Source organism: Mesoplodon densirostris, chromosome 4 (assembly GCF_025265405.1).
Source record: "Mesoplodon densirostris isolate mMesDen1 chromosome 4, mMesDen1 primary haplotype, whole genome shotgun sequence".
Taxonomy (NCBI): Eukaryota; Metazoa; Chordata; class Mammalia; order Artiodactyla; family Ziphiidae; genus Mesoplodon; species Mesoplodon densirostris.
The window spans coordinates 32,822,846-32,836,904 of NC_082664.1; the positions used below are offsets into that span (position 1 = coordinate 32,822,846).

General features: G+C 41.4%; 1 protein-coding gene across 5 annotated transcripts in view; it reads right to left on the reverse strand.

The window, feature by feature from the left end:
* Positions 1-13,697, reverse strand: part of PCNX1 (pecanex 1) — a 179,071-nt gene extending 165,374 nt beyond the window's left edge. For 4 of the 5 annotated variants that reach the window (XM_060095919.1, XM_060095918.1, XM_060095916.1 and 1 more), the window contains exon 1: positions 13,517-13,696. In XM_060095919.1, the coding sequence (XP_059951902.1) occupies positions 13,517-13,669 (153 nt within the window). In that variant the 5' untranslated portion in view covers positions 13,670-13,696. Of the gene's footprint in view, positions 1-13,516 lie in introns of all 5 variants that reach the window. The other variant, XM_060095917.1, reaches the window with a different exon arrangement.
* Between the last annotated feature and the right edge of the window lie 362 nt (positions 13,698-14,059).

The following is a 14,059-nucleotide window of genomic DNA, read 5'->3' on the forward strand; positions in this document are numbered from 1 at the left end:
ATCAAACATTATTATTTGTGTATTCTTTTATGTTTCACTCAAATAGAACAGAATAAATTGCAAGCTGAGGTCCTAACACAAGAATGTAAGTCAGTAAAGTTTATAAATTAAAAGTATACTAGCTCTCTTGAGTACTAACAAAACCCATATTTCGTTTTTGCCCTGAGCTCACTCAATTGGCTTGAAACAGGATGATGGTATTGCATGCTATATAATCCACTTCTTCCTTTAAAAGTAAATGCTAAAATAGGGAATGCATCACACACTAGACTTTAGGTGAGATAAATGTGAAAGCTGCCTACCAGAAAAAAGGAATGAAGGAGAGTATAGCTTATCTTACTACCACCATTTCCTCAGTTTCCATAATGGCAACTCTTGACACACTTAAATCAATAAATAAGAGTTTTATTCATTCATTCAACATATATTTACTGAACACCTATTAAGCCCCAGATATTCTTCTAAGGAATGTAAACACTGCAATAAATAGGATCCTTTCTCTCCCTGAGCATCTTAAGGAGAATGACTATTGTTTTACCAAGTGCCAGGTACATTAAATGGATTGCCTCACAACAATCCTTTGAAGAAAGTGCTATTATTATTTCTATCTTACAGATAAGAAAATTTAGACAATGAAGTCATTGCCTGCAGAAACAGGATTTACATCCCGTCTGACTCTAGTGGTTAAGAATCTGAGTTTTTAACCACTACACTAGACAGTCTCCTCCAAGGCAGTGTTTCTCAACTTTTTTTTTTTTTAATTATTGCTCTCCTAAGGGGTCTTTTTAGGCATTTTTTCCCTAATTACTCCCTGTTAAATAATAAAAAATACATATATTGGCTTCTGTCCCTGGGTCTTGATACAGAACTCCTAAAACTCTTGCGGTTTCCTAAATGATAAGAGCGCAAGGAGCCTCTTCTGTTCTAATATCTGGTCTTTGGCTCTGGTTCCTGTCACCTAAATCCCTTGGAAGTTCCTGGGTGACGGGAATGCCTTTTGTTCTAATGAGGTGACTCTGGGTGGGCTCCTGGATGGGGGCTGGTCACCAGAAAGACGAAGGAAGCCATGATTGGAAGCTTGGGATTTTCAGCCTCATCTCTCATTCTCCATAGGAGAGAGGGGCTGGAAATGGAGTTAATAATTGATCATGGCTATGTGATGAAACCTCCATAAAATCCCAATAGTATGACGTTCTGAGAGTTTCCAGGTTGGTGAACACAGGGAGGTGCTGGAGTGTGGCACACCCACAGAGGGCATGAAGGCTTGGTGCTCTTTCCCGCATATACTGCTCTATGCATCCCTTCCAGCTGGAGGTTCACCTGTATCTTTTATCATAGCCTTTTATAATAAACTGGTAAACAGTAAGTAAACCGTTTTCCTGAGTTCTGTAAACCTCTCTAGGAAATCAATCAAACCTCAGGATGGGGTCACGGGAGCCAGTGATTTACAGTCAGTTGGTCAGAAGCACAAGGAACAACCTGGACTTGGGACTGGCATCTTAGTTGTGGGGAAGAGAAGCAGTCTCATGGGACTGAGAACTTAACCTGTGGGATCTGACGCTGTCTCCAGGTGGACAGCATCAGAATTGAATTAAACTGTAGGACTCCCAGCCAGTGTCTCAGAGAATTGCTTGGTGTGGGGAAAACCCCACACATCTGGTGTGAGAAGTGCTGTGAGTACAACAGTGTGAGAGTAAAGGAGAAACACACAGAAGTGCAGGTGTTCTAAACACTGCCCCTCATGAAAGTTTACCACCACAGGAACACTGTATATCTATATGTACTGTGTGCACATCTGTACTTTGTACACAAAAATATTTGACCACCACCCCCAACCCAAGAACTAATTTTCGCCCCCTTGAGGACAACAACATACCCACTAAGAATGAATGCTCTAGAGCAAAGTTTCGCAGCCTCAGCACTGTTGACATTTTGAGCCAGATAATCTTATATGTTGCTGGGGGCTGTCCTATGCAATACAGGATGTTTAGCACCTTCCCTGGCCTCTACCCACTAGAAACCAATAGCACCGCTGTGCCAAAGTTAGGTTAGAATTTCCCAAAAAGTTCCCGTCCTTGAAACAACTGCTTCTCTTGCTGCTATTTACCTATTCATAAGGACTACAGTTCCAGATTTTGTTCATAAAAGACTGGAATGGACAGGATATAAACAGACTGCAAATGTTGCATCTCTGTAGCTGGAGTGAAGGAGCACATGTAATAGTAGTAGCAACGGCAAGAAGAAATAGTATTTTATATAAACACAGCAAGGAAAGGGGCCTGTATAAGACCAATTAGTAAAAGGATATTAAATTTTAGTAAAATCCATTTATAATACAGGCATACCTTGGAGATATTGCAGGTTTGCTTCCAGACCACTGCAATAAAGTGAAGAGCACAGTAAAGCAAGTCGCACAAATTTTTTGTTTCCCAGTGCATGCATATATGTGTCTCTCTATATATATATTTACACTATACTGTAGTCTATTAAGTGTGCAATAGCATTATGTCTAGAAAAAAATGTACTTTTTACCTTATATTTTTGTACTTTTTACCTTATGTATTTTTACCTTAATGTAAAAATACTTTATTGCTAAAAAATGCTAGCCATCATCTAAGCCTTCAGCAAGTCAGAATTTTCTTGCAATAGTAAACAAAGATCACTGATCACCATAACAAATTTGATAATAATGAAAATTTTGAAATATTGTGAGAATTACCAAAATGTGACACAGAGACACCAAGAGAACAGTGCTGTTGGAAAAACGGCGCCAAAAGACTTGCTCAAGGCAGGGTTGCCACAAACCTTCAACATGTTAAAAAATGCAAACATAATAAAGCGAAGCACAGTAAAATGAGGTATGCCTGTACATACTATAGAACAAGGCTAACTAACCTCTCCCTCCAAAATGATGAGTGAGACAAATTATCTCACTTTAACTATATGTGAGAACCATAACTAAATCCCCGGGAGATTTATAATGGGCTTCCACTGTATTCATATGCTAGTTGAGAAGGGGAGCCAAGATGAAAGATATAATTAGATGGTGATTTCAAGGCCAGCTCTGAGAGTTCTAGATTCAGAATACATATTGAAAAAGATCCAGGGACACTTAGTTCATCCCAATCAATCACAAGTAGGCTTTCAGAAACAGATTAATCAGAAAAGCACCTTGCAAGACTGTGGAGGAACACGGTGGAGGGTGACCGTGATGGTCCTCCGGAGGCCAGAGGGAAAAACGGCAGAGGCAATCTACATAACCCTGAACCAGTGGTTTAACTTCTAGGAGCCTCTGGTTCCTCATCAGAAAAATAGGGATAAAAACAGTGTCTTCATTTCACAGGGCTACAATGAGTATGAAGTGAGAAAACTTGAAAGGAGATAGTGCATGGGCATATAATAGCACAAGAACTATCTGACGTTGTTAATAATGCTTGAGCAATGTAGTGACAAATCTGAGATAAGCAAACAAAAAGACCTCTGAGTAGAAATGGTTCAGAGAAAACAAAGATTAACTACAAAAAAGAAGATGACATAGGTAAGACCTGTGAGACCTCAGAAGACACAGACGTAAACATTAGTCTGATAGTGAACCACCAGAAGTCACTGGAAAATGGCCAAATACTTCCAGAACATAGTAAAGAAAAAAGAATCTATATTCCAAAACACAACTTAGTATGCTCAATGGTAAAACACTAAAATTCCCATTGAAGACGGGTACAAGGCAAGGCTGTTCATATTTTCAACATGATTTATTACATCAATAGATACATAAAGTACCATACCAAGCAATTACACAAGAGAAAAAAGTATAAATATTGGGAAGAAGTTAAAATTATTATTTACAAATATAACTGCATATCTGAAAATCCTTTTAAAATAAACAGAAAAATTATTAGAAAGAATAACCTAATTCTACAGTGTCTGGTTGCAAATTTAATAAATTGAAATCAATAGATTTGAATGGGATCCTGGAACAGAAAAAAAGGACATTAGTTAAAAAAAGAAAGAAATCTGTACAAAGTACAGATTATAAGTTAATAATGGTGTATTCATATTGGTTCATTGCTTGTGACAAATGTGCCACACACAGTAAACTAAGATGTTAACAACAGGAGAAACTGGGGGCAGGATATATAGGATCTCTCTGAACTATGTTTACAATTTTTCTATACATCTAGAACTATTCTAAAATAAGGATTTTTAAAAAGTCATGCTTGGGCTTCCCTGGTGGCGCAGTGGTTGAGAGTCCGCCTGCTGATGCAGGGGACACGCGTTCGTGCCCCAGTCCGGGAAGATCCCACATGCCACGGAGCAGCTAGGCCCGTGAGCCATGGCCGCTGAGCCTGCGCGTCCGGAGCCTGTGCAAAGCAACGGGAGAGGCCACAACAGTGAGAGGCCCGCGTACCGCAGAAAAAAAAAAAGGTCATGATTTTTCTTACATAATAAGCAATAATCAGTTAGAAAGAATTGGTTGCATTTACAGTAGTGTTAGCAACTAAAATCTAAGAATAATAATCCTAAGGGAAAATGTGCAAGGTTAACATAAAGAAAACTTCTTTAAAAATAAATCTACTGAGGGACATAAAAGAAATGAAGAGTTCACCTTAACTCAATATTATAAAGATATCAAACTTCCCTCCCTAAAGTAATCCAAAATTCAATACTTTTCAGTAAAAAATTCAGCAACATCCTTAGGAAATGTAACAAAATGGAGGAATAAACATGCAAGAATAGCCAAAGAAATAACAAGAAGAAGAAATAACAAGGTAAGACTACTACTAAGAAAGAAAAATACATAAAACTAGGATTACTAAAAAAAGTATGGTATTAGGCTTCCCTGGTGGCGCAGTGGTTAAGAATCCACCTGCCAATGCAGGGGACATGGGTTCAAGGGGACATTGGATCGTCCCTGGTCCGGGACGATCGCACATGCCACAGAGCAGCTAAGCCCGTGCACCACAACTACTGAGCCTGCGCTCTAGAGCCCGTGAGCCACAACTACTGAAGCCCGCACGCGTAGAGCCCGGTGCTCCGCAACAAGAGAAGCCACCGCAATGAGAAGCCGGCGCACCACAGCGAAGAGCAGTCCCCGCTCACCGCAACTAGAGAAAGTCTGCACGCAGCAACAAAGACCCAACTCAGCCAAAAATAAATAAAAGAAAATAAATTTATTTAAAAAAAAGTATGGTATTCATGTAAGAAAAGACATATTGATAAAACAAAATGCAAATACCCCCATGGAAACTTAGATTAGAAAGGTGGCATTTAAACCCCTGAGAAAAGACAGGATTGTTTAATACATTAGGTTGATTGGGACAACTGCCTAACCAAAAAAAAAAATTTTTTTTTTAACTAGACACTCATATATTGCTTACAGCAAAATAAATTCCAAATTGGATGAACTATAAAAACTATTAGATGTTTGCAATTAGATTACAGAGGACTAACATATAATTAATCCTTAACATATAACCTAGTAGAAAATGGATAAAGCACGTGAACTATTTCAGAAAAATAGGGAAAAAATGACCCTGAAGCTTATTATGAAAAGCATCTCAATCCCACTCAAAGTAGGACAAATGCCAATTAAAACCACTCTAAGATACTATTTCTTACCTATGAAAATCGCAAAACTATGTGAGGCTGTGGCAGGCAGGAGCACTAAGAGGCTCTGATACGCTGCCTGCGGGCGTGCCAGTTAAGCGGTACAATCCCTCTGGAGGGCCACTGGGCACTATCTTTCAGGACTACAAAAGCATTTACCCTTTTGACCAACCAATCTGATTTCTAGGAATTTATCTTAATATTATATCTAGACACAGGTGAGATGACATCTGTATGATTATTTACTGCAGCATGGTTTGTGTTAGCAAAAGGCTGTAAACAAATTAAATATCAGCAGGTAACATGATAAATAATATATCCATGCAATGCATTACTATGGAACTATTAAAAATAAAAAAACTAAACCCAACAAAAGTCCAGGACCAGACAACTTCACTGGTGAATTCTACCAAACATTTAAAAACCTAATACCAATCCTTCTCAAAGTCTTCCCAAAAACACAAGACAAAGGAACACTTACAAACTCACTTGATGGGGCCAGCATTATCCTGATACCAAAACCAGATACCACAAGAAAAGAAAATTACAGGCCAATAACGCTGATGAATAGATGCAAAAATCCTCAACAAATCAAAACCACAATAAGATATCACCTCACACCTGTAAAAATGGCTAATATCAAAAAGACAATAAAGAGTGAGTGTTAACAAGGATGCGGAGAAAAGGGAACCCTTGCGCACTGTTGATGAGAACGTAAACTGGTACAGCCACTATGGAAAGCAGTACAGAGGCGCCTCAAAAAATTAAAAATAGGGCGTCCCTGGTGGCGCAGTGGTTGAGGGTCTGCCTGCCGATGCAGGGGACACAGGTTCGTGCCCTGGTCCGGGAAGATCCCACATGCCGTGGAGTGGCTGGGCCTGTGAGCCATGGCCGCTGAGCCTGTGCTCCGCAATGGGAGAGGCCACAACAGTGAGAGGCCCGCACAATGCAACAACAACAAAGAAAACCCTCAATCATACAGTTAAAAGACAAATTAGGGGAAATTTTTAATACATAACAAAGATCTAATTTTTAAACATACAAGGGGCTCTCAAAAATCACTTAGAAAGAACATGACCTTCAAAAAAGGATAAAGCATACAACAGGCAGCTAAAAGAAAAAAGATATAAATGCCTACTAAGCCTATGAAAAGATACTCAAAGAACCTATTAATAAAAAAACAAAAATTAAAACAAGATGCCAGTTTACACTATCACATCAAAAAGACATAATAACCAATGTTGGTGAAAACAAAGGGCAACAGGTCCTTTCATACACTAGTGAGAATATAAACTGGTACAACATTTTCTGAGGTATAATTTGACATTCAATTTTAAATGTACATAATTTGACCCAGCAATTTTTCTAGAAACTTATGCTGTGAACTTCCAGGTGTAAAATCTTATATATACAAATGTGCACCACACTATTGCCACAGCATTGTTTGCTTTTATTTTGGACCCTTACTTTGGATTATATGTACTTTCATTTTGGATTATATATACTTGATTACCACATGGAACAATTTCTACAACCAGTAATATTTTCATGATAAAAAAACCTAACAATGGCTTTTTAACTGGAGGGTGAAATGCTCAAGGATTATACTATACTGGGTAAAAAGCACTATATAAGCGTTACTACTTTCAGTACCATAAAAGCCCCTATTACAGCCAGAGTCAAAGTTATTCAGTAATTTATTCACTGCTGAAAAAAGGAGATGAGTTAAACCAGCAACTTAAGCAGGAAACAATAAGGTATTTTCAGACAGTCACAAATAATAGACTAAAACTCCCAGGTAGTGACTGTTAGCATGAGGTGCTCACCAGCAATCACCTACAGGCTTTTTCTGCTGGTACATCTAGGGGGAGTGGCTTTTCAAACTACACTTGCCTGGAATCTCCCCCAGATACTGATTTATTGGAATAAAGCAAAATAGGAATGCAGGCAAATTAATTCCCAGTTATTAGATGGTGCGCTATTTTTTTTTTTTTTAAGAAGAAAGGTAATGGCAGCTCTGCCCTATGTTATCCCTTGTGTAGAAGCCTGTGTCATATGATAGGCCAGCAATTCTCAAATGGAGTATCATGAGAGACACAAGTAAGGAATATAAAAAGAATTCCTAATAATCTTCCAAAGCTGCTGAGTAACTTCCTTAAAAAAAAAAAAAAAAAAGCAGATTCAGGATTATCTCAACATCAGCCTCCCTCCAGCCTGTGTTGTGATGTGCATCTTGCTACAGAAGGAAAAGGGATGAGCAGTTACTCAGAATGAGCAGAGGAGTGGAGGGCAGGTAGTTTGAAACCATCCAATGGAGAATCCTAATTCTCCTCACCCTACTAGTGAGCAAAAATATATAGTTATAATTAGCTGAAAGCCACCTGCCAATGCCTAGAACAGTGTGAAGAGCTATGTGGTGCACTTTGTGATTTTAGTTACTTTGACTTTCTGTGTTTTACCTACAGATATTCTTTAATAAGGAAGAAAGCCAAGATAGATACACAGTGAAAGTTTGAGTACCACTGACATTGCATAATGATGTGAACAAAAACGATGCTATAAACACTTGTCAGTAGTTGTGTAAGATTACCAAATCAAAGGCAAAGCCAACAATGAAAGGGAAATTTGGAACAAAGCACTAACCATGTTAGATATCATGTTAAATTTTATAAATCCTAGGAACTATAACTTTGAACAATTAAACAAGGTTTAAGAAAGCTTTAACATGTTGGATATATTACAATAAAATACTTGATAGCAGAGCAAACCATTACACCCGAGAACACCTATTCTTTCACTAAACGATCTTTTCCATAGAACAAAGATTCACTTGCCTGGTGGGAAGATTATGGGAAATGATGTTCCAGCACAAATAACAAACCTTATAAAGGTCCCCCACCATAAGGCCTACCACAGTGCCCAGCATACAGTCAAAGTTGTGAATGTATGAATTATCCTCTGCATAAAGCCTTCTAGGAAATAACTGCATCCTCCTTCCAATTCCTGAACACTTTACGACACATAAGGGATTAGTCACAGTCTACCTTGTAATATGGTTGTGCATTTGTCTCATTGCTTCTAATTTATAAATTAGGAAAACAGCATTACAGGAGGAAGCTAAGACGCTGGTGTCCATTTTGTGTGAATGAGGTCTAAAGTCTTTTTCTTCTTTAGAATGATTTCATGTCATACAATGCTTCATATGTAAAATATCTCCATTCAAAAACAGCCTCACATAGGTTAATGGTCAATGCTTGGTTTAAAAATCATTCAGAATACTCTCCTCCTTTCTCCATCTAAAATGTACCTATCACAGGCATAAAAAACCTTTCACTAATTTTTCTTATAAGACACAATTTGATTAATTGTTATAAATTGTCAAATTCCTTAAAGAATAGAATCCCAGCATGGTAAGGGAAAACAGAAAGAAAGCAAGCCATGTTAAAGATGATGATACTAAATGCAATACAGTATCCTAGGCTGGATCCTGAAACAGAAAAGAGACATTAATGGAAAAACTGGTGAAATCCAAATCATGTCTACAATTCATTACTAGTACTGTACCGATGTTAATTTCTTCATTTTGACAAATGCACCATGGTTATGTAAGATTTTAATATTAGAGGAAGCTGGGCAAAGGGTATATAAGAACTCTCTATACTATTTTTGTAACTTTTCTGTAAACCTAAAATTATTTCAAAATACCAAGTTTTCAAGATGACAACTATGGTGCTTGGATCTGTTTAGTTTATGTCTAGACAACTTTCAGGGAGTGAGGAGGATTAGGAAAACAGCCACATACATGATTCAAGTTTCTCAAATTTGTGACTAACATTCCTGCCTATTCTCAGGGCAGTTGGCACTCAGGTTTCTATTTGGTTTGTACAAAGCTCTACAAATAGGACTTTTTTTTTTTCCCCTTAAAATCTCAAAAGGAAATGGCTTGCTTTCCCCTAGGTTTTCTTTTCTTTCTTATTATAACACAAAGCAAAAGAGACTAGCACCGACCGTACAAGTTATAAAACATGCAACCGCTCAGGTTCTCATGATAAAGGAAGGAAAGGAAGTGTGAACTATGTTACAATTCCAGCAAAGAAAGCTTTTAATCAACTTTTAAGGGGACAGGGAGAGGAACCAGAGGAATCAGAATCAGTAACTATTTATTCCACTGTGGTTTGGCAAAATTCATCTGTAATGCTAAAGAAGTCAACAGTATAGTAGAATCTACAGAATATTTGTTGTACTCTGTGCTTTTCCATACCATTACTCTATGCTATCCTAGTGTTACTACCCCGGTGTCCCAGATGTCCTAGCCCACATACAAAATGATTCTCTGTCCTCCCCAGCTATGCACAGAGACACAGGAAAACCATTTAACTCAGATAAAATACCAGAAAGACGCAACCAATCTCCTCTCAAAGAAACATTTCTGCTTGTTTACCAATTACCTAACTGTGAAAATTATCTGAGTGCAGAGAATAGGAAAAATCAAATAAAAGTTGTTTTGTGATATATGTTAGTGCAGTAAACATCCTTAGTTTGGACTAAGAAAAGTTTGGATTAAAGAGTACTTTTAAGGGCTTCCCCGGTGGCGCAGTGGTTGAGAGTCCGCCTGCCGATGCAGGGGACACGGGTTCGTGCCCCGGTCTGGGAGGATCCCCGTGAGCCATGGCCGCTGAGCCTGCGCGTCCGGAGTCTGTGCTCCGCAATGGGAGAGGCCCCAACAGTGAGAGGCCCGCGTACCGCAAAAAAAAAAAGTACTTTAAGACAAATTCTGCCTACTATCAAAAACAGAATATTACTGAAATCACTTATTCAACATTCCGTTGAAAAAGAAATTTACAACCATTAACACTCTTTTTTGCAAAGTGTTGAGAAGAGGTGGGAAGACAAGTACTCTCAATCCTGTTGATGAAAATTTAAATTAGTACCGCCTTTCAGGAGGGCAATTTGGCATTTTTTACCATTTTCTCCTTTTCAAGAACTTTTTCTTTGGCTTCTGTTATGGGTTCCTCTCTTCATTTTCCTTTTACCTTTCTTGTCTCCTTTGCTGATTTTTAACTGCTGTTAGGCTTTGGAGTTCTGGCCAAGCCATTTTCTTTTTAATGAATTATACTTTCTCCCCAGATATTCTAGTCTGTGGCCTGGACTGTCCTCTATAATGCTGATAACTTCCAAGTAAACATTTACCAATCTTCTTTGCTAACTGCCCCTAGACTAGGATCAATCCCCTGACTAAAAGCTCAGGGTCATTCTGTACTTACCTTTTCACAACAATTCTAATGCTTGTAATTGTTCATTATCCCCAGGCTAGACTTAAACTTCCTTGAAGGCAAAAGCTGTGTTTTGTTCATTTCTAATCATTCATTTAATATTTGAGTTCTCACTATGTGCTTGGCACTGAACTAGGTCTTGATAACACAGCAGTAAACAAAAAGCCTCTGCCCTCTTAGAGTTTATATTCTAATGGGATAAGAGAGACATTAAGTAATAAATATATACCAATTTGTAACAAGTGCTATTAAATAAAGGAGGGTGGGGGGCTAGGAAGTATTGTAGGAGCTGGGAAGTTGCTATTTTACAGTGGTTATCAAGGAAAGCCTCGCATATAACTGAAACCTGAAATAAGTGCAGCACGTTAAGTCACACATATATCTGGAGGGGAGGAGTCATCCAGAGGGAAAATAGCAAGTGCAAAGGCCCTGAGGCAGGAACGTAGTTATTGTGTGGGGGAAATTGTAAGAAGGCAAATGGAGTGGGGGAGAGGGTAAACACACGGGAAGGGAGGCTCTGAGCTGAGTGCCATGATCTGACTTATGTTTTAAGGAATCACTCAGACATCTTTATGAATAGAGAATAAAGAATGGAAGCACTGACCCTCATTAGAACACTGCAACAACCCAAGAGAAATATAATGATGTCTTGAACCAAGGGAGTGGTGATGATGATTAGCTGGATTCTAGTTAGGTTTCAAAGATAGAACCCACATGATTTGTTGATGAACCGGATGTGAAGAGAGAGGAAGAGAAGAATCAACGAGAGCTTTTTAAAGGCTTAGGAAGAACAGAGTTGCCATTAACGTAAACAAGAAAGTCAGAGAAGCAATTTTATTTTCCCAGAACCCAGCAAATTGCCCAGTACACAGTAGACATTCAAATATTTATTTGTGAATTAAATTTAACTGAATAAACTCCCAAAATGAAGCAGTGAACTCAGTGCTTTCCATTTGCTCTAATAATGCCTTAATAACACCAAGAGTCTTAGCCGAGAACCGGCTTCAGTTTTAAATTTACAATTCTCCTGGATATAAAAGAAAACTGCTATAAAGAGCTCTGTGACAGCCTGAGGATTCTTACACCCAAAGTAATTAACCTGTTCATTAATTATGTCATATTCCTGGAAGATAGAGAAGTGGAAATAGAACTAACTCCCTGGGCCAGAATTAATGGAAAATTATAACACTTTGTGATAAATTTTCAGAAAGTGACAAGACTGAACAAGTCCCCTAAAGAAATATGCCATCAGTTACTCAGTATTTTTTGTAAAACGGCTTTTTTTACCTCTAGCAGCAGGTCCCTCCCAAACGATTTCAATGAAAAATTAAAAGTTGTTGAGAATGTGAAATTTAGTATATCTTCCTCCACTTTTTCTGCCAAGTAGTGTAAATGAGCTTCACTTAGGAAAGAAATGGGTATCCTCACCAGATTTTCTAATCCAGCACCCGTACTACAGCTCCACGAAGAACCACAACGTTAGCAGAAATATATTCAAAGGCATTCTCCTAAAATAAAAAGTTACCAATCTTTCCTCCCTTCTGTTTACTTTAAAATTTTAACTGAAGCTTAAGTATCACCTCTCTTCCACATTAGTCTCCCTAATGCCCCACCCTAACCCAATGTGTTTTAAAAAAGAAAATGCGCTCACAACTTTCGGTGAAAATATATCTTAAAAACCTAGGTGGTTCGGAGAAACTGAACGTAATGAATTCATCAACAGGCAGTACTTTCCTTTTTTCCTGTCAGTACAAGGCCTTGAACCAAGCCAAACAAATCTGCTGAAATGCCAGCCAGATTCCCCGTATCTCCCCCGCACCCTACCCCCAAAGCTGGCCTGGAACTAAAAGCCACTGACCACGGAGCCGAACAGAAAAGAACCACTGGTAAGCAAAAACAGGATTTTGAGAGGCAGGAAGGGCGAGAGTCAGATTTTCAACCACTACGTCTAAGCGAGTAAGAGCCCGGACTCCCCTCAAAATATATTCCGCACCGAGCGGCACACATTCTTCCCTGCGGCTCCAAAAGCTCCGCACTCGGATTAGAGGAGAGATGAAGGGAGGGTACTCCCCGGAGAGAGGAGCGAGAACTGCCTCGGGGGCAGGGAGTGCCCCAGGGGTGTCCGGCGCCCGAGGAACGGAGCGCAGATAAGCACGCGCGCCAGGGACGGATGCGGCGGCCCTTGGGAGCAGAACGCTCGGCGCCCACCACCAGACGCGGAGGCAGGGAGCCCCACTCGGGCTTCACCCACCCGGGAGGAAAGGCTGGAGAGGGCAGGATCAGGACCCCCGAAGAAGGGGCCTAGGAAGCTACTACTTCCCAGAAAACGGGCTGGGCGCCCGGGGGCGGGAGGTGGAGGCTGCTGCTGATTCGCTTCTCCTGTCATCACTGAAATAGGGGAAGCCCTCCAGGGAGAGGACAGTGGGGAGTACGCATGGGGGAGGGGAGCACCAGAGCGAGGGGGGCGGCGGGCCCCTAGGGGACCGGGGCGCGGGATGGTGGGGCGCGCGCACCGGGAAGGGGAAGAGGGCGCACCCCCGGCCCGGAGCCAGGGAGGCGCGACCGCCCGCCGGACTCGGGAAACCCGGCCCGCCAGAAGGGTATGGAGCCGCCCTCCTCCCCGCCCCCACACTCACCATGTAGAGGGTGAAGGGCAGGCCGAGCAGAAAGAGCCACAGGTAGAGGTGCAGCGCGTTCACGAAGGTGGCCTGGTGCGGGTCGTAGTACCAGCCCCCGCTGAGCGCGGCCCACACCCCCTGCCGGAGGATCTGCAGCGTCTGCGACCCCATCCCCACCCGGCGCCGCCGCCGCCGCCGCCGCCGCCGCCGTCCCCGCCCCGGCCCCAGCTCTGCCTTGGTCGCCGGAGCCCGCAGCTGCCCAATCTATCCCCCTCCGGAGCTCTGGGAGAGCCGGCCGGCGCTTCTGCGGTCGCTGGGGTTGCTGCAGGAGGAGGAGGAGATCGAGGAGGAGGAGGAGGCGAGCGGCGGGGCGGAGGAGAGCGGAGAAGAGGTGGGGACCGGCCTTCGGGGCGCCGCCGCCATCTTGTTTCCTAACACCCGGAGCAGGAGCCAGGCTCCCGCCGCCCGCGGCCCGCCAGCGCCGCTGCCGCCGCCGCGACCCCCGCCGGCCGCCAGCCCAGAGCCTGGCGGAGAAGGAGGCCCGGCGCCCGGGAGGCACCG